Source organism: Galleria mellonella, unplaced genomic scaffold, assembly GCF_026898425.1.
Source record: "Galleria mellonella isolate WM207_F2 unplaced genomic scaffold, CSIRO_AGI_GalMel_v1 utg38, whole genome shotgun sequence".
NCBI classification, from domain to species: domain Eukaryota; kingdom Metazoa; phylum Arthropoda; class Insecta; order Lepidoptera; family Pyralidae; genus Galleria; species Galleria mellonella.
The window spans coordinates 7,587,535-7,609,219 of NW_026442090.1; the positions used below are offsets into that span (position 1 = coordinate 7,587,535).

At 32.4% G+C, this 21,685-nt stretch overlaps 2 protein-coding genes across 2 annotated transcripts; both read right to left on the reverse strand.

The window, feature by feature from the left end:
- Positions 1 to 272: 272 nt before the first annotated feature.
- On the reverse strand, positions 273 to 8,615 carry LOC113522953 (cytosolic non-specific dipeptidase). The gene is made up of 9 exons (XM_052897968.1): positions 8,210 to 8,615; positions 7,107 to 7,304; positions 5,998 to 6,259; positions 4,816 to 4,963; positions 4,306 to 4,406; positions 3,228 to 3,358; positions 2,331 to 2,453; positions 1,834 to 1,992; positions 273 to 614 (listed from the first exon to the last, which is right to left on the reverse strand). Exons 1-9 carry the CDS (start codon positions 8,609 to 8,611, stop codon positions 564 to 566), a joined length of 1,575 nt encoding a protein of 524 aa, XP_052753928.1. The 5' UTR covers positions 8,612 to 8,615; the 3' UTR covers positions 273 to 563.
- Positions 8,616 to 11,269: 2,654 nt separating this feature from the next.
- On the reverse strand, positions 11,270 to 20,880 carry LOC113522991 (nicastrin). The gene is made up of 15 exons (XM_052897967.1): positions 20,671 to 20,880; positions 19,615 to 19,716; positions 18,839 to 19,034; positions 18,357 to 18,560; positions 18,154 to 18,255; positions 17,937 to 18,027; positions 17,226 to 17,295; positions 17,040 to 17,144; positions 16,549 to 16,775; positions 15,773 to 16,040; positions 14,920 to 15,074; positions 13,917 to 14,159; positions 13,430 to 13,532; positions 12,391 to 12,622; positions 11,270 to 11,889 (listed from the first exon to the last, which is right to left on the reverse strand). Exons 1-15 carry the CDS (start codon positions 20,717 to 20,719, stop codon positions 11,865 to 11,867), a joined length of 2,172 nt encoding a protein of 723 aa, XP_052753927.1. The 5' UTR covers positions 20,720 to 20,880; the 3' UTR covers positions 11,270 to 11,864.
- Between the last annotated feature and the right edge of the window lie 805 nt (positions 20,881 to 21,685).

The following is a 21,685-nucleotide window of genomic DNA, read 5'->3' on the forward strand; positions in this document are numbered from 1 at the left end:
AAATATTTCTTTTTTGACATCTGAGTATTACATCCATAATAAAAAATGTAAATATAGTGCTATATTTAACAGATTAAAAAAAAATGATTTTTTTTTAATCTGTTAAATATAAAATATATTTTCCATGAATATTTACTAATTTTCCTTGTTCAAAGTTAATACTTACAAATATTTATTTTAAAAAAGTTGGTAACCGTACCAGACATTTCAATTCTACATGTATTTATTTTCTATGTGGACTACCGTAGTGTTTGATGTAAGAATAAATCAAATTTAAGGAAATAACATTTATTATAAAACGGAATAAAAAATACAGAAGTATAATTGACAATTGTATAATAATTACAAAATTGAAATTAAAAAATATTATGTCAGTGGACCGCTACAGCGGAATAACGTTTTATAACAAGTTTACCACATTACATTATTATGTTAATATAAATCAACAATCAAATTAAGCATTGATAAAAGAACAAAGAGTATACAAATATAAATTGTACTTAAAAGTAGGAATGCTTCCCGTACATAATGTATTATGCATTTACGAGTATTTTGTCTTCAGTTCACTTGGGTAGCTTACTAACCTCGTACAAATAGGCGGCAAAGAGTTTTATCTGTAACCAATGACATTATTAATAAATAAATTGTAATGTATATGTTTTAAATAGAATATTATTTTCATAAGTAGAATCAAACTTAAGCCCATATCACAAAAAAGACAATGTATCACATTTTCAGCAACAAGCTAGCTAGCTAGTTTCCTAGTAATTTTTCATTTAAAGAACTCTAAAAGTTATCATCTCAACTCATTTAAAATCCTACTACCATGAAATCAATTAGTGAAACGAGATGGAAGACAAAGGAAAAGGAAAAATACGCAAAACACGCGGGGTTTCTGTTGAAATAAAATTTATATATATTCATATTAATTTATGGAGTCACATATTACTAGGATACATTTTATAGTATATTGAATGGCAACTATGTACCATGGACATAACAGAATGTACTGTATCGCCCACGATACCCCTAACTTTTCAAACCGAAATTTTTTTGACCGACTTCAAAAAAGGAGGAGGTTCTATGTTCCATTTATGTTTATATTATCTTTCTGTCAAATGTTAAACAAAAAATATATTATGATTGTTTGGAGTAATCTTTATTATTTTAATAGACAAATTGCTACTATAAGCGATTACGCTATATGGATTCATTGATTTTTATCAGTTTAATTATACTATAACATAATAATAATAATAAATGCCATACAATCACACCAGTCGAATGGTCCTCAATCTAAGATACTTGTATTATTAAGAACAAGGCAACGAACATCTGGAATGCATGAATACGTAGATCTAAGACAATTTCAAAAGTTCGTTTTCTGAATTGGCAAACCGACAATCGAACCCGGAACCTCATTTGCACAAAACAACGTGAGCACTATTGCATCACTGTTTTTTTTTTAATTGGGTGAAAATAGAATGGTAACCCCACTTGCGCTAACGGGATACGCTGGCGGAGCACCAGTGAAAGGTGATCGCTGAGAATGAAAATAGGTTAGTTAGCCCATCATGAATTCATCTGAAATCCCATGATAGTTTCTAGGGGGAACCACGAGGAGGTCGACCTGGTTGGGTATATTGCTAGCAATGAGATTCTTAGTCTTCATTACTAACAATCCCTTTCTCCCAGCATCACTGAGGTTAAATCTAATTTTATATTGTATCTATTACTTTTACTTTATTATTAATGAAATTACCCAATAATTTTGACAGATATTTTTACTATTTATATTTTATTCGAGAATGTCAATTAACAACATCGACTTACCCCTTCAATATAGTTCCGCACGTTGATCTTTTCATTCTGCGAGTGCGCCATGTCGTCACCTGCGCCCATGGGCAACAACAATACATTACGACCACTTGCCTCTTGGAGCGTGATCGTTACCGGAATCGACCCACCTTCACGGGACATGTCAGGATCAGTCTGTAACAATAATAATAATTCAAACAACAATTACTAACAGCCGCGTGGTCCCGGCATAGAATAGGCCACTCCTTTCTTTCGCATGGGTAACGTAGAAGGCGACTGAGGGAATTTAAAGGCCAAAGTCTTTAAACATCTCCAAAGCCTAACTACGGTTGCCAACCCACTTGAAACCCACCTTATGGGGGAGGCCTATGTTCAGCAGTGGACAGTTAATGACTAATATAATTTACTAATAATAAATATTATTAATATTTGTTTAAAAGTGCAGTTCAGTAAGGCTTGAATAGTAATGTCTTAATAAAGAATTTGCGATTAATAAATCTTTGAATAATTACCTGATAAATAAGTTTAGTAGCACGAGCGGCGGCTTGGTAATGGGGATGATCAGGATTCTCGGTCCACGCTCGGCCGCTCTGTGCTGTTATGCGCATTTTGTTAGGCGAACCACGTTCCGCCCACTATAACAGAAACAATCAATAAAATCAAATAAATAAAGTTTTCAATGTGCTTAATTTTAATTTTAAACATTTATATTTATTTTTTATCAGGAATATCAAACATACTCCTATACTATATTATGTAACGGTGGTTTTGTGGATATACATATATCATACAATACAACGAATAACTTACTTTACTTATTACTACATTACTTATTTGAAATTTTAATAGATGCAAATTACAATGACTGATACTATGGTGAAGGTTTGTTAATTGAGAAAAAATGCCATCAAATAAGCAGTATAGGTATATTGCTAGGTCGACCTCTTCTCTCCTTGGAAACCATTGTGCTGGATTAGGTGTATTTATCACGATGGGCAACTTGACCTGCTTTCATTCTCACCTGTCATCCCTCACTGGTGCTCCGTCAACGTATACCGTTAGCACAAGTGGGGTTACCATTCCATTGTCATCCATTAAAAAAACTGGAGTATAATATACATTTCTTTGACTGTCGGTGCAATTGAAATAGAATTACGTGGAATGGAACTACTGCTTCGCTCTTATTAATCAGGTTTGTTAATGGCGTATAATGTCAGTGAAAGTTGTAGGCCCGTATTGAACTTACGACCTTAATGTGAAGTATTAGGAAACTGTTAGGCCTTGACACCTCTACTCATATGGATCAGTAAGAAAAATAATATGGGCTTTGACATGTTTATCGGGACTTATTGCAGTCAGGTTTCAGATAGACTTTTATTTAATAAAAAGTTTGTTACGTAAATATTTACCTTCTTATTAATATATTCAAACACTAACTTTTCTACTTCTTCTGGTTCTTGATTTGGCACAAGACGTATAGAAAATTTACCGATCACTTTTCCCGGTATGACAGTCTTTGCTCCAGGTTGAAAAGCGGCACCTAAAATTTTAAATTACAATACCTTTAATTTCAAAGAACATAATATTCTAATATGGATATATAAATGCACTGAGGTCCTACAGTCTGGGTTTTGTGTAATCCGAGCAGTCAGTCATGCTACTCTTTGATATATTCAGTTAAGAATGTCGCGGCGAATGATAATAGTACGACATCGCATCACTACACACCACCCGTTTTCACAACATGTAGTGGCTTACTTGACCATAAGGGTCGCTAAAGAAGAGCGTTGGACTCCCGCTTATTAGAGGAAAAACTGAGGTTGAAAATACTACGCCTACATACTACTGGGGGAGAAAAGTTTATTAGTTATGCGGACTACCAGCCCCAATGCTCGCGATATATGTCAGGTCAACCTCTACATGGTAGCGGCTGGTAACCATTGTGCTAAATTTCAGATGTATTCATCACAATAGGTTAACGACCTTTTCATTCTCACCTATCATCCATCACTAATGCCCCGCCAGTGTATACCGTTAGCGCAGGCAGGGTTACCATTCCATTATCATCCATTAAATAATACCATGCTACTGGAAACTGCCTATTTGCAATGCTATTTACTAGTATGTTACGGGTGCAAACCCCTTCCAAACCATACTACAACATACCAATACATATTGCACAATAGCTGTTCCCACACACAAATTCCCAGAAAGAATGAAGACATACTTTACAAAGAAATTTGATAAAAGGGAATACGACAAGGCTTCGAGAAGCCAGTATGTTTTAAGTCGCGAACGTACGGTGTATATTTTAGGAATCAATCACGATTCATAGATATAATTAATATTATATAATTACTAATTTTAAATAAAGACTCTGTATTAAATTGTATTAAAAGACATTGTGAACTTAAATAATATTCGTTTTTAAAAAACCTATCACTGACCGTCAGAAAGTAATTAGTATCACTTGTTATGTTTATTTACCTTCAATACCATGCAAGGATAGGCTAGGATACCTCCACCTATGCATCAGCAATTGTTCCTTTACACCATTATGTGCCAACTTCGGGGCCTCAATTGATTTTCTGAAAGTAATATAACAAGGTATGTAAACTTAAAGTAATTAATACTCCCGTGTTTTTTATTACTTATGATTCCGTCTGTGTAGACGTCAAATAAGATGTTAATTAGAGCGAAATTATTTTACAGTTGTAGCAGTTTCTATTATACCGTGTATAAATTCAATTATCTTTTTTGTTTATGAACCGATTAGAGTGATATAAACTCACGTGTTAAGCATAACGCTTGCAATTAATTAAATCGATTGTACTGTTTCAGAGATTACAATGTTGACAAACAAACAGATAAATAAAAATTATAACAATTATATTTTCGACTTCGGTAAATACAATACGTATATTTTTTTTTTTATATTTAATGTACAAATATGACTTGATTACGATTTTATTATATGTATACATATAAATTACTTACCTATATGCCTCGGGGTCAAAATCTATATTTGTGTAAAGAGATTTTTCACTTTCCGTTAACGGTGCTACCGATTTGTAGATGTCCGTAATTAGTATCTTGCCGTCCTTGTCTACTAGTTGACCCATTAAATAAATCAAATCAGACATGGCTGTAATAGAACGAGCGTCATTTAGTTTTTAAGCACCAATTGTCTTACAAATTATTTCCTTATCCATATGACTGGCAGTTTTGTATTGCCCATGTCATGATTAACAAATAATTTAAACAGTGTAGTACACATGAAAATAATATGGATAAAAAAAAACTATCCTTGGGAATCGTAACATATGAGAGGTACTATCCGCGTATTTTGTTTGAAATGATGCCCACAACCACCTTTTATCATCATACCAGTCGCCATCAACAGGGAATTCATCCTCACACGGTTGAACCTAAATCGTTACACACAGTGCAGTTTCAAAGGAACTTTCTCCCACGAACATCTCAGACTGTGAAATGAGCATTAAAAAGCTTATTCCACAGCCTGAGACGTTCGTAAAATGTCTCCATACCGTAAAAACCGTATCCGGCAAACCAAGTTTTTCTTTAGACTACAGCATGGGGTTCTTCAAAAAATGTATATTAAGGTTTCTTCAGGGTCGGCAACGCGCGCGTAATACCTCTAGTGCTGCAGACGTTCATAGGCTACGGTAACCGCTTACCATCAGGTGGGCCGTATGCTTGTTTGCCACCTCAGTGGTATAAAAAAAAAAAATCTTTGTGGTATAAAAAAATAAATAAAAATCACAGTGCATTTAGCGATGTGTATGCTGTGTCTATAAGCGACGGTTACCACTTTACATCAGTGGGTCGGATCATGCCTACTCCAGAATTATCTAGTGCACACCGCAATATGCAAATAAAGTTTCATAAAATCATGTCTGAGTGTATACATACGCCTGTTTTAAAGAGTCACAAGCCAACCTTGAAAAATAATCTTAAATGTGCCAAAGATATAAAAAAAAATCTATTTGTCTAATAAAACAGTACACTTAGTAATAAAAAGATCTTTGTCTATAATTATATCTCTGCTTTACATATGTAGTTAAATAAGAAAAAAATTACTTAATGCTTATCAACATATTTGTTAATGATAAAGTAAAGAACTTGATTTTCATAATTGCTAATATATAATATAAATACCTTCATGTACTGTGCCACCATATACACCACTGTGTAAATCCATTTTTGCACATTCCACTTCCAAGAAATAGTAGCTTATCCCACGAAGTCCATAAGTAATACAAGGCTTTGTTGTTCCCAACCAATAATTGTCAGATATGCATACATAGTCAACATCATTAAAAAATCCAGCCGGTTTCAATTGTTCTATTAGAAGAGCATCAAGTCCTTCGGACCCAGACTCTTCCATACATTCAAAGACAAACTTCAAATTCACAGGCAACTGTAAGTTTGAAACAATATAAATGACATTATTGACATAGATAGATATTAAAAAAAAATAAAGGTATCTAAAATATACGAGAACCCTACACCCATTAATATGAGATCAGTTATGTAATTTCTCTCAAAATCCAACAGGCATTTAACAAGAATTAAAAAGGTTTTTTGGTTCTTTAAGATTAGAAATTTTCCCCTGCCTATTTCATTGTACAAGTTTTATAATATTTTATAATGTTGTATACTTGATTATCATTAAATATCAATAACTCAGTAAATTTGTATATCTAATAGTTATTTAATAACATAGCTATGATTCCACTTACAGCACATGTATGTGAATCATATCAGGACAATGTTGATAACACCGCCCACATATGGGTATGTATTATTAACAAAACTTATTCTATATTATAGGTAGGTTTGTATAGTTGTGAATAGGATACATTAAAATGTTATTCATGTATCTACATGGTTCTTATGTATAATATTTGCTTGTATATATAATGGATGATAATTGTAACTAAACAGGTCCATAACATAGTCTTATCTCCCTATTGTAAATATATCAATGATATTATCTAAAACCTTTAGTTATTATATGATATATTTTATTTTTAGTTAGATACATACAGCTGAATATAGAAAATTCAAAATAAGAATTCATAATAAATATGCATGACAAATGTATATATATAATAAACTCTTTGTTACATAAGACAATTTCTAATATTTTTGTTTTTTAAATGTTTTTGTTTAAATTGTTTTATGAGTTTTCTCATTTGCAATTAATATTATTAAATTTAATAAATTAATATTACAAACAAATTCCAAGCAAAATAAACACTTACCTCTACTCCAACTCCTTTATAGGCATTTATAGCATGAAGCCACCCAAGGACAGGACCTTTGTCATCAGTAGAACCACGGCCATATAGCTTATTGTCTCTTTCAACCAACTCAAATGGTTCTGTGAGCCACCCATCAGATTTCAGGGCTGGTTGCACATCTAAATGACCATATACACATATTGTGTTCTTCTTCTTATCCTTAAAATAAAATAAAAAATGTTTGCTGAGGACTGTAATTTCAGATAAAGCAATTAGATGCATTTGTTAATTTCTGCCTTTGTGGATATGATTGATGATGTTTGTTTATCAAGATTAATAAGGCTAGCAATAAATGTATAAATATCCTTAGTAGCTTAATGTAGAAACACTGTATTATATAGTCTATTACTATAGAACTTATTGAACAGTTAACATAATTTGATTAAAATTATTACAGAAATAACTTCCTAAATAAAAAATAATAAATTAAAGCATTCAATCAATTAATCAATTTTGAACTTGTTGTTCTATTTGGCATCTGTAGACTGTCTTATGTTCTGGTAAATTGTTCATTAGTTTACATTTTTATCAAGTTCTAATAAAACAGACTATAATAGCTTTTTCAATTTATTTTATTTTAGTAGTATGTTTTTTTTATAATATCTTTTAGACATTTATTATTTCCATTAGGTAATAAGTAAAAAAAAACTGTTAATTACAAACAGTTTAAACTTGGAGTCTTAATGTTGATAATGAAGGTAAAAAGCTAAAATGTGAAATAAATGAATCAAAACTTCATTTCTAGGCAAACAAATAAAGACAGTTCTAGACTAATCTAACAAAGGGAAGGGATTGTTTGTAATGCAGACTACCAGTCTCAATATACCCTGTGACATTAACCTCCCTGTGGTCTCCCCAGCAAATCATTGTGCTGAATTCCAGTATTCATCACGATGGGCTAACTGACTATAGCCTTTTCATTCTCACCTATCACCCCTCCTTGGTGACTCGTCAGCGTGTACTATATACTATTAGTGCAGACAAGTAACCATTCCATTAAAAAGCTATTTAAAAAAGCTAACCTACCTAGGCACATACAATTACGTATCAATTTAAAAACTTACATTTCCTAGAGTGCCTATTAATACTGGAGGCAGTTTAACTTCCTTTCCGTCTATAGTCTGGAAACCAACATCTCGTAATTCTGTAGTAGCACCAACTTCCTTTAGTTTGTCTTGCATCCACTTAACCATTCGTACACAGTCATCGCGGTACTTCACATCACATGACACAGATGGAATTGCGACAGCTTCCTTCAGGAGACTCTTGTAGGAATTTATATTCTTGTCTACAAATTGAAATATGTTTGGCAGTATTTTCTCTGAAGCCATTGTTTGGGGTAAATCTACAGCTGTTGAAATATTTTTGTGAAAAATATTATAATAATTAATAGCTAATGACGTTCGAGTAGATGCCGGCAATCTGAAATCATAGCAAAGTCGTATCGCTTTTAATATTACAGACATTTTTTATTTTGTTTATGGTTCATACTTAGTGAGGTACCGAGTCAGGTTGACACGAATATCTAAATACGCGAGTAGTCAATATAGAATTTCAGTTCTCGAAATTTGAATACAGAACTCAAAAACTTGCGGTATTCGAAGTCGAGTGTTAATAGAATGTACATTTTTATGTTTCTACCCCATAGTTTTATTAATTTCTTTCTTAATTACTAAAGAGAAAAATATTAAATAATTAAATATTGACTGTATCCCACGGCTTTACCGTAAGTTAGAGTATAAACTGCCCGTGTACCTAATTTTATTCAAGTCTGTTCAGAAGTTTTTGCATGAAGGAATAATACACATTTATTTATTAATTCACCTTATAAACTTTCGCATTCATTACATTAATAGGATTTACTATAATTCAAAAATAACCTTTAGAAATCAGTTAAAAAATAATCGAGTCTGTCTCCGATTAGTTCTCAAGTGACGTTCACGATATCAATTTCAATTCATGTTCGACTTTTTTATTGTGGACAAAATTATTCGAATAGTTTACAATAACCAATTATCACTATTAATAATTCTACCACAGATAAACTAATAAACTTTCATGTCAAATTTATAACATAGTTATTACTTTATCTGTGATCAAATTGTCACAAAAGAGAGACAAACAGTAAAATAACGGTATATACTGGCGGAGTACCAGTGAGGGATGATAAATTAGGATGGAAAAGTAGGTCAGTTAGCTAACTGACCTAGTACGATGACCACATTTTATGCACATTATTTTTTTTATGAATTCGTTATTATGAGCCAACTAATGTATTTCATGCTGCACCCCGCTAACGTGGGGGAAAGGGATTGTTAGTAATGGGGTCTAATAGCCCCATTACTGGCAATATACCCTCTCAGGTTGACCTCCACGCGGTTCCCTCTGGAAACCATCATGTTTCATTCTTGTCGAATTCATCATGGTGGGCCAACTAACCTGCATTCATTCTCACCTATCATCTTCCACTGGTGCCTCGTCGGTGTATACCAATAGCACGGGCGGGGTTACCAATCCATTTTCACCCATTAAAAAAAAACCCGCTAACGTATATCGATAGCGAAGGTGGGATTATCATTCTATTACGACCTGTTAAAAAAAAGTGTTAACTTCGATGTTTTGAGTGAAAATGGAATGGTAACCCTACGTACACCATTGGTATATACCTAAGAACAAGTACATACCGGCAAAGTACCAATGAGTTATCATACCATAGGTGAAGATGAAAGGAAGTCAATTTTGTCTGAAGACCTTACTTTTAGAATGCGTATTGCCGAACTGTTATAAATGCCTGAGTATAACCATTCAGAACTGTTGTATTTATATTGTGATAAGCGCAACAATCGAATTGCATACAAGCTATTAAAATACTATACACTGTTTTTATTTACAGTAAATTAGAAAGTAATGCAATTATTGTAAATCCCTATGAGTCAATATATGTGTGTGTGTGTGTGCATGTGCGTGTGCGTGCGTGCGTGCGTCCGTGCGTGCGTGTGTGTGTGTACTTATAATGGAAAAAATATCAAAGAAATTCGTAAGGTGACTGTACTAAAAATAGTACGGTTTTAAAGTGTCTTTTCCTTATACATATCTATGTCCTTTTTGGGGATAGTAGGGTATAATATATTTATACCCTACCATTCCTTGAAGTGAGATGGAAACTCACGTCAATTGAATATGTACTAAAATTTTGAAGGTTTTCCAAGACACTACGGCATAGGTTTCTCCAAAAAAGGTATATGGTTTTTTCAGGGTCTGCAACGCGTGCGTAATGCTCCAGATATTGCAGGCGTTAAAACGTTACGGTATTCGCTTATTATTAGGTGGGCCGTATGCTTGTTTATCTTCTCAATGGTATAAAAATATTAATATGGGCCGTAAAATGTAACCAAACGGCACTGGTAATCTATAGAAGAGTTACTTACTCTATGAGAGCGCTTTATAACTATGTACAAGCATGTACTTGGTACATGGCACTTATATGATATTCCCTCAAGATGAACCGAGTTGGCCAAGCAAGCTCCTCTCTCTCTCTCTTGCATTGAGACTACTTAATGATTTTATGAGGCAGTATCCACAACTAGACGTATTTACCTCCAATTTGCTGGAGTTTCGTCGGATGGCCATTGAGTGTTTGTGTTCAGTTACTTGAAATATATTTTTTTATATTATTGTTATACATTTATACAGTATACCGTCATAGTTGTAGAATAGTGACGGATCTTTATATGTAATCTTCATCAGATCCGTCAGTATTCTTCGACTATGTGATGAAATACATGTGTGCAAACTATAATAAATCTGTATATAAAAAACTATTACGCATAATTATTTTATAAGAGTTTCCTCAAATCGTTAGGGCTACTATACTATTGTATAGATTAGTGATTCTCAACCTTTTTTTTTTTTGTTGCGGCACATATTTAACGATTTCAAAATTTGGCGGCACACAAAGAAAAAGATAAAAATTATTTACTTACTACAACACACTGCATAAATAGTTTATGACAAAAATTTTAAATATTTGCAAAATTTGGCGGCACACTTTTAAAATTTGGCGGCACACAAAAGTGCCGCGGCACAGTGGTTGAGAATCACTGGTATAGATAAATAAATAATCATTCTAAGATCGGAATTAATTTATTAAGAGTATAAATAAAAAGTAACAATGAACAATGGGACTATTAATTATTATTAATATAACAAATTATATCGGCATGTAATATTAAAGAAAAATAATGTTAATTGAAATTAGTTTCTGCTAATGTTACAGACACACACATTCCTTCATGTCAACAAGATGTTATCAAACTTATACTAAATATACTAACAGCCTTGAAATAATTTTATATACATAATATAGGATCACTTTTGTTTTTAAATAATACTGTAACATAAGTTCTATAACATAACTAAAAATTTTCAAAATAGAACAAAATTTCTCTTGTTTGATTAAAGGGGACAATTGCCTATCGATATGCGATGCGACAATATTTTTATGTATTCAAGTACATATGCGCTACACTCTACTGCTACGCATTACTCTATGGAAATCCAGACTGCAACTAAGCAGAATGCGGTGTTGTATATACAAATACCTAATTAAAAAAAGTTTTGAAAGAAAACAATTATCATCTTGCAATCTATAGTCATGGAATGGTATATTTTATATTATTTATTACTATTGCCACACGGCGTCATAGAAATGTTTCCGCTTTAACAGTTGACCGTCCTTAGGATGCTGAAATAAAAAAAAAATTGTTACCATAATTATATGCAGTAAAAATACAATAGGTATTATGCCGTCAATATGTCTATAGGATGTAAAAGGAATAAAGAGGGAATAATAAAATAATAATAAAGTCCCTAGATAATAAACTAAAATGTTAATCTTATAATATATTGCATATAAATTCTCTATTAAAACTTCACATTTTCAATGATAGATAATGCTTCATTTTGCTAGTAAAATACTTTTAAAATAATAAAAAAACATTGATAATTGTTCAATTGCTTTTATATTAATTAATTTTATGAATTATGTTGTGACATTTATATGCATGTAATCTGTAGTCAATATTGTGTACGCCTGCTATAGGTATGCACATCAGCATGCTCTATAAAACATGTTGTGTGCCTAATTCGAAATCAATATAAAAGAAAGAAAGAAATAAAATAAATTGACAGATAATTGCTATGTTGCCACACTTCGTAGGTAATGATGTAGGGGTGCGGTACTAACCCGGCGGCGGAGGACGCATCGTGGAGGACTTGTGTGGACGGCGCGGAGAATACGGCGGCGGCGTGGCGGCGCAGCCAGGCGGTGAGCGCGGCCGCCAGCAGCGTGGCCGCCGCGCCGCCCGCCGCCGCCGCACGCGCGCCGCCGCCGCCCGCCGACACGAACACGCGCGCCCACATCGACAGCCACACCGACTCCGTCCACGTAGAGTACGTGCCCGACGTGAAATCGTAATCTGCGGACAGGGTGGAGACAATTGTTAGTAATGAGAGTACAATAACTGCATTGTCAGGAATACACTCCATAAGAAAGGTCGACATCCACACAGTCCCCCACAATGAGCTAACTTCATCTTCATCTTCGCCAGTGTATACTGATAGCGCAGGTGAGAGGTTACCATATTATTATCATGCCATAAAAAAATTGTACACATTCACTCCACTTGTTTATCCTTCCTTGTTGTATGAAAAGAAAATTGGATCACAGCACGATTTCATTGCATTTTATCACCACAATATAATAGAGTAGAACTACGTGATTATATAGACGTTCTTTTATATTTCTGGATGTCAAAATTTAAATCCCTTCATATAATAAATCATATGCATGTCAGAGTTAGTGGATGCAGATGTCTCAGGACCGTTCTTTATAGCAGTCTATGGAGGAAGCCTATGTTCAGCTGTTGACGGATAACGGCTGAGATTATAATAATGATGTCATATTTTATTCATATTAGTTGCCGTTATGATATAAATTTATAATGGCACTTAAGTTTCTTGAACAATTAAGAAACTTAAGTGATAAAGGAATTGTATGTCTTACAATATATGTATACGTTTGAAAAAACTGAAGCTTTACAATCGTGAACAATCTGGCTGCACCTCTCCCCCTCAACCTCCGGCCAGAAGCCTGGGTACACCCATATAAATATTTATATGCTCTGCTTGTTCGTCAAAATAAACATATCGTTCGTAAAATTAATAAAAATTGTATCGTAGTTTTATAATACGTATTAATAAATGTAATGAGAAATTAAACATACCTGGTGTTATAAATGCGGGACTTACAGCTTGACTAAAATTCATAGTTGTTTGGATACAGACACCCGTGTGGTTCCAGCCTTTTAGCCAGTAGTATGAATAGTTCTGAAATAATTAGTTGCATCAATTACAAGCACATCCTTATTATTTCTAATTGTCAAAGATATTACGTACTTTAAAGAAATTTTTTAAGTAACTAGCTGACTTGGGTCCATATTTTTTATCGATATATTAAATATCCTATCTCTCGAATTAAAGTGGTAATAAATGCATGGTTACAAATATTTATAAAAATCGTTAGAGCAGATTTCGAGATTAGCGTGAACGAATGTCGTGAAATAGAATTGTTACATATCTATTAACATTAGTAACAATTTGACCTGATTCTTAATAACAACATTTAACATGTACATGAAAAATACAGGTGAATCGTGGGATTTAAGTTAAATGAATGACAAATAAAAAATGTAATAAAAACAGACAACATACAGGATCGGTGAGCGCATCGCACTTGGTGCGGTTGACGGCGAGGTGATCGCCGGTGAGCAAGGCGAGCAGGTGTCCGGCGAAGACGGGCGCGGTGCCGCTCCACGCCGCCACGCCCACGTACAGCGGCGCCGGCTGCTCGGGCAGCCGCTCGTCGCGACCGCCGGACCCGCTCGATCCGTAGTCCGCCGCCAGTAGCAGCCGGCATGCCTGGCTCCTCAGGAAGCAATACAGCATTTCGTCCACCTATAGTTTTACATATGACAACGTTTTACCCGCAACTTTGCGTAACCGAGATATATTGATTGAGTAGGTTTTTTTTTTGATGGGTGAAAATGGTATTGTAACCCCGCCTGCGCTAACGGGATACGCTGGCGGAGCACCAGTGAAGGGTGATAGATGAGAATGAAAACAGGCCAGTTAGCCCATCATGATAAATTCATCAGGAATTAACCATGATAGTTTCCAGGGGGAACCGCGAGGAGGTCGACCTGGTTGGGTATATTGCTAGCAATGGGATTCTCAGTCTCTATTACTAACAATCCTTTTTTCCCCGATTGACTAGGTTATATCCATCTCCACACCAAATAGTACGTGTATACCAAATTTCATAACAAATAAACAAATTTTCATGTTCATAATTTCAGTAAGAATTCTTTCCATTAATAAGTATTCATTGAGATAATTTATACTAAATAATGAAATTAATCAAGAATGTAAAAGGTTAAGGAGGCATAAGACCGTAGTCCTCAGGAATAGTATTGCATGAGGGTATCATGGGCATCACAGAAAACCCTATCATATCCGTGGTACTGTTAATTTCTTTACTTGACGATTATCACCTTCTATCAAGCTCGTCGGCTTGTTTACCATTACAAGTTGTATCAAAAACTAATGATAGTGAAATACTGTTAGTAGAAATCACGCGAAACGCCAAAGTTGTTAAGATAACCGCGAAGCGAGTTAAGATCTACAGTTAGATTTATATCAGTGTGTATAAACATACCAGATGGGCCGATGCTGTAACACTGCCTGCATATGGGTTCCCGACGACTTCTTTGTAAAGAGTACGCGCCACCGCGGTCGCGAACTGTGCAATCTTCACTTGAATTTCAGTTTTTTTCATGGTACCATTTAATATAAGCTCATCCGTTGGTATAACTGAAATCATATTGAGTCAGATTGGTTTAGGTTTTCTAAATTATAGTTGATTTCTACTATTTACGTGTTGAAACTTCAATTTTAAACATATACACTATACTACAACATAGTAAAATATAAGATACTGGGTCAAAATGCGACATGAAATGATTGATGGGAATGGTTACGTTACGATCACTATAAATCCAAGATACTGAAACCAATTTACTAGGTAACAAATGCATACCAAGTAACATAATAATAATGACGCGGATCTTATATTTCCAAAAGAAGATTCTAGGTTCGTATGATTTTTTTTAACAACTATGTTACGCGATTGCATTGCCAATTCTGAATAGATTTTCAGTTTTTCCGCGATTTCTTTTTGCATTCAATAAGGTTTACTTTCGTATCGGTCTGACTTTAATTTTATGAGGATTTGAGATGTTTTTCTTAGAAAACTTAGCTACTTAAAATTTATATGTAAACACGAATAATATTTACAACGTAGGGATATTTACTGAACCTACCATTGTAGGGTACCTACAAAACTTCTCGTCATTTATTGGTGCATTCACGATTTAGGTGACTTTTTGCAAACAATATTTGCAATAATAAACTCGTTTATTTAACAATGCTAAACGCATTACGCCGCGCAATGTATGGCAATTTATATATTAGCATATTATAAAATATTGAAGTATTTTCTACAAACTTACATTTTCCATCACTGCCTATACTTATGTTGTGATACAGAAATCCGATATTATGATAATCATCTAATGCAGAATTGTAAAACATGTTAGTGAATTTTTCATTAAAATCTGTCAACAGCACTTCAGTCAAAGATCCACTCTCAGTGACATTCTTGAGAATACGTCTAAAAGAATGTAGCGAGGATGGTGGTAGGTTATCTGTGAAGACTGGGCTCAGTGTCATTTTGTGTACACCGAGATTTGAATTTAGTTCTTCTAATATTTGTGTTACCTGGAATATAAACTTTGCTACAATAAGTATAATATTCGGTACATACAGTACAACTCTTTTTCATTCTTAGGTCATTTAAGCCGTTAGATAGGTAAGGTAACTTGGGGAACACATTACAGTATAAAAATACCAGTGTAAAATTTTTTTTAACAAAATTGCCTAGTCTATCTATTGTTGTTACAACAACAATTTTATTTCATCTTAATAACACAGTAAATATACATATCGAAAACCTATATGAGCAAGAAGGTAGTCGGAGATTGATGGCTAAATTGAAGTTTATGAAACTTCTGGTGGTGGTCAATCTTTAAGTGTTGTCAGTCACACACATACTAATGGTAGCTGAATTAAACAAAATAATTATAATCAAATAACCAGTGATATGTACTTTTGCAAGTTAACATTTAGAAAAATAAATCTATGAACATTTTTAAGAATATGTTTATATACGTGTTTGGAAAAATAATACAAGAAAAGTAATAAAAAATAATATTAAAATTTTACTTACCTTACTTATATCATCCGGTGTGTAAGCATAAAATGGCCAAGACTCATTATCTTTGTTTAACATGAGAGAACCTCCAATTTGTCCTAGTTCTATGTGCAATGGTATATCAGACGGTGATAACGGAGCAGAAGGAGGCCATGCACCGCGGCTGATGTCATATGCGACACGTTGAGATCCGATGTAGTCGAACGTCTCGCCATTAAATAAAGTCCATAACACATTGCGATCTGTAAACAAATATATATTCTCTATACACGAAGTACGACTACTGAATACTACTCACTACCATTGTCAATACGTAGCAACGAGTATTTAACCACATTCAAGAACCTAATTAAATCCCACTACCTGTCATTAAAAGTACTTTTTTTTTCTTCCTCTTTCTAATTTTTTTATGATTTCATGCATAACGCTACAGCTATGCTCATACTTATAAAACTGTTTTTCATTCTAAATCGACATCAACCACATATATTAAAAGGATATCATACCATATAAATTGGCATCTTTTAAGGGAATCATTTGTGCAAGACTTGTGGCTGCTGTTATTAATGTCACCATCCCCACTACTGAACTAGCTGCTCCAGGGGAAACACCTGTAAGGTTTAAGTTTTTCACGTATTATTATTATGTTTCCAATATCACATTAGTAATCAATATCCAAAATAATTATTTACCATCAAAAAGTGAAGCAGAATCAATCCTGGCAGTAACTAAAATCACCGGTTTTGTTTTTGATTCCAACCCCTAAAATAATTACTACAATTTTAATAAAGCAAGAAAGAATTTATTCATAGAATTATGTGACTCAGTATCATACTAGTACATACTAGTACAGTATCATAAATAAAGAAAGTAAGTATAACAATATTAATTATAAACCAAAACAAACAATAGAATACAATTTAAGAACCATCTACTATTCCCCGATGTCGATATTCTGCGCGACTATACTATGTATACATATATAAAATAATGCAAACATAAATATAATAACTTTAACAGTTATAATAGTAAATATATAAAAAATAAAAATAATTTTCAAGTACAGCAATACAGTGGTAGTATAAAATGGTAATACTTTACGTTATCCTTTCTTACAATCTAGCTATCCTATTAATATTCAATTATTATCAGAGTAATAATGATTTTTCCAAAGATTATATGAGGTATTATTTAGATTAATAAAGCTATTATAGTATTATATAGATAGCAACATGTTTATTTTACAGATATGATTACAAGCTGGAAATTATAACCGGTCTCTCTTGTTTCTATAAAAATATACACAGTGCTGGAAAACTTTTTACTACTATAAAAAGTATGTATAAATTAATGTAGATATGCTCCTATATATGTATTATAATATAATAAACACCAAAACCTACCTTTCCTCGAGGAAAAAGAGAGTAGTATACATTATTATCACCCAAGGGATCACACACTTTAGTAGGAGTTAAGAGTACTGTTGTTGCAGATCTAAAAATAAAACATAATTTAATTTGAGTGCAAACTAAGCTCCTCAAAAGCACTGTAAAAAACATCTAATATTCATGCTAATATTAGTACAAATATCAATAGATTTTTTTTAGTAATATTACTAACCTCCTTAAACAGACTGCACTGTTAACTGCTGCAAACATGAAAGAATGCAGTTGAATTGAACATAATGGCATATTTTTCTGATTACTTCTGTCAAGATTGTACCTGTAATATCAGATTAGAATAACATTATAATTTACTAATGTCTCACCCTGACTTTGCATGGGTTAAAATATTGCTTTTATTACAAAAATCTGTAAAAATACCTTTCATAGCATCCTTCTATTTTTGTAATCTCCTCATATCTTGACTCTGGTAAGAAAAATATAGGAAACGGAATATTTTTTCTTAACAGATCAGTACCTTTCTCATTCCATACTTTGTTGTCTTTTGATATAGAAGAACATTGGCTTCCAGGACCTGATGAATATTCATTTGGGCATTTTGAATCTTGTGTGAATGAACTGGTACTGAAATACAGAGAATTATAGATTCATTTAAAAATAATATAAAGAGATAAGAAAGATATGTAAAGGTTTCTTTGAGAGCAGCAGAACTAATGTGACACTACTGTATGGTGGATTATTTACTTATTTACTAACTTAATATATAAACAAAATAAATACTATTAATATTAGTTTGTAATATTATGAGTATCGTTCTCATTTATATATTTTTATATAACTGAGAAGTATGTTTTTATGAAATTAACTCAGTTAACCACCAATTACTTAAAACTTTAACTCACCCTAATGTTGCATTATCAAATACTAAGACACCGGCCACATTTTGAGGTTGGTCCAGTAACAAGTCCATAACATCATAGAATAATGAAGTACCAACTACTGCCATATATGGACCAGCTGTTGCATTTTGTGTTAACCATTGGGCATCACTCACATCACGTATTAAGGCCACCACACCAACAGCACCTTTATCTGAAGCTAAAACATAATTATTATTATTTCTAGCTAATAAAAATAGTATAAGTATCTGTTTACACCTTTATTTTCCTATAATTATACTCATTATAGTACCTGTATAGATTAGAATACAAGATGTTTAAAAATAATGTACATGATTTTTAGACATAACACACTTCAGGGATAGTATTTGTATATGGTATGAATGATTTAGAAAAGAATTTCTAAATCATTCATACCAAATAGATCATTTTAATGAAGGATGACTTTTTTTATTTTAATGTTTAAAATTCTTTTTGTTATTCATTAGTAGCATTATAGATAAAGTATTATTACATCACATAAACATATGGGTTATTCTTTCTACACAAAATATGGAGGCTCAATAAATGATAGAAGATTCCATAATAGCTTGCATGTGAATACCACTAACATGCAAATTTTATAGCAGTTCTACATTAGCAATTAAAATACTGTTTGCTGCTACAAAACAAAAATTTTTGAAGGCTTGTAATTGTATTAGGGATAATGGCAAATCACTGTACATACTTATATTATGAATATTGGCATCAGATGACTGTAGCATAACATAAATACTCACAGGAACATCCTACTTGATGTGTTCCATTTAATCTTCTAAAACATGCTGCACCACCTTCTATAGATGAGTATATTTGTTTATGGAGTCTTTCACAGGATACATCTACATAAATAACATTATTTTTATTCATATAACCAACAAGAGTATATTTACGAATGTCTTGATGTGTCTTTCATGAAAAAAATACTAGACAAAATGAAAAAAAAATAATATGTGGCGAGATTATTATACTATCATAACATTTAGGATAATTTTAATACTGGGCACATTTTACATGAGCAAGACTGTGGAATATAGCTAGTAGCCAATATTATAAATTTGAAAGTGAATGTTTGTTGCTGCCTTAACAGCTTAGCCAAACTACATATTTGAGATGGAAAAGAACATAGGTTACTATTTTTTCCTGTCATGTGGTTAAAGTTGCAGGTAAAAGCTAGTAATTTAAAAATATTGAAAATATAAATTACAAAACTTAATAATAACACAAATACTTTACAAGTACATGTAATTTTTTTTATATAAAGTTTCTATTTAATCAACCAATTTCAAAAAGAAAGATGTTTTCAATTTGCTTATATTTTTTTATTTGAAATTTATAAATTGCAAGGTATTAGTTAAATGAATCTCTATTGGCAGAGATTACAAAGGGGAAATTGTAACAACATAAAAACTGTCATAAATTAACCTTCAGCTACTTTTATACTTATAAATGAGGTCCTTCAGTTATAAGAGCTACTCCACACCAAACTCCTTATGAATTTGTCATGATAAAACTAATTTGAAGAATAAAAGTTACTGACGGTAAATTTGTGATGAGTCCATGTTGATTTTCAAAGGACAATGACGTTTGAAACCTATGTGCAAATATCATAAAATCCAAGTATTTTGCCGTGCAATGATAGATCAATTTGAGCAATTCGTCCTATATATACTAGTTATTTATATCCACTAAACCTATATCAATATCTGAACAAGACTAGTAAAATAATAACTTTGTTGTTTTTAACTTTACTATTTCTTTATAACTTTGTATTATAATTTATAAACAATACTTACAACTGAGAATGTCAATAATAAAGAATAGTAGCGAATAGTTAAAATTCATTTTAACATATCAATATTAAAAAACTTATAACTTATTACAAAAGCTGTTTTAATGTATTTTAGTATTTTAAATTATTTATTTATTATATTTACAATACGAAAACACAAATCACGAACACTGGTAGAAATCTCGGTATTTCAACATAGTTTGACGTAGTAATATTTCAAATGAAAGTTATGTCAAATGTCAACAATCAACTTGATAATGACATTTGATGCCATAGACGATCAGAATCATATAATCTTAATATAAAAGTTCCTTCAAAATTTCAGAAGCGAACCAAATGCGAATTTGTTGTAAAAATCACATTATAATTGTTGTATAAAAACGTTAAAAATGTTAAAGTATCGACCTTTTGGGCTTTTATGATAGGATTTATGACGACGATTTATATATTTATGAAATGTTATGCTACATTTACGGGTCAATTTCGATATAATTGAAATCATGAATTGCATCTAAAACTTTGGATTTTCACTTTATAGAAAACCATCTGATTCGTAATTGTATTTTTTTTTAGTTAAATATCATAGAATAATTTTTTAAAAGTTGCCATAAAGCGTTTTATACAAGTAATGTCAACAGAGCCAGTAATCACTGTCGTATGAAAGATGTCAAGCAGCACGAGTTGATAATTTAGGGATTGATAGCTTCGACATTAATATACAACTCGATATCGATATACCTTAGGTACCATCATCCGTTTAATTATAATGACCACAAAATTCGGGAAGAAAAGGAATTATTAGTAATAGAGTCTAAAGACAAAAGCTTTACTTAAAAAAATTTAATAAGTAAATTTTTTTATTTTAGGCAAATAACATTAATTTAATCGATTTTACTTGTGCGGTCTGCAATTTGTTCTTGAAAAATTATGTTCTAAAGATCGATCTTACGAAAACGAATCTCGCTATCATGTGTAAATTAATATTAAAAAACAAGTAAATCAATGTTGAGTGAATGAAT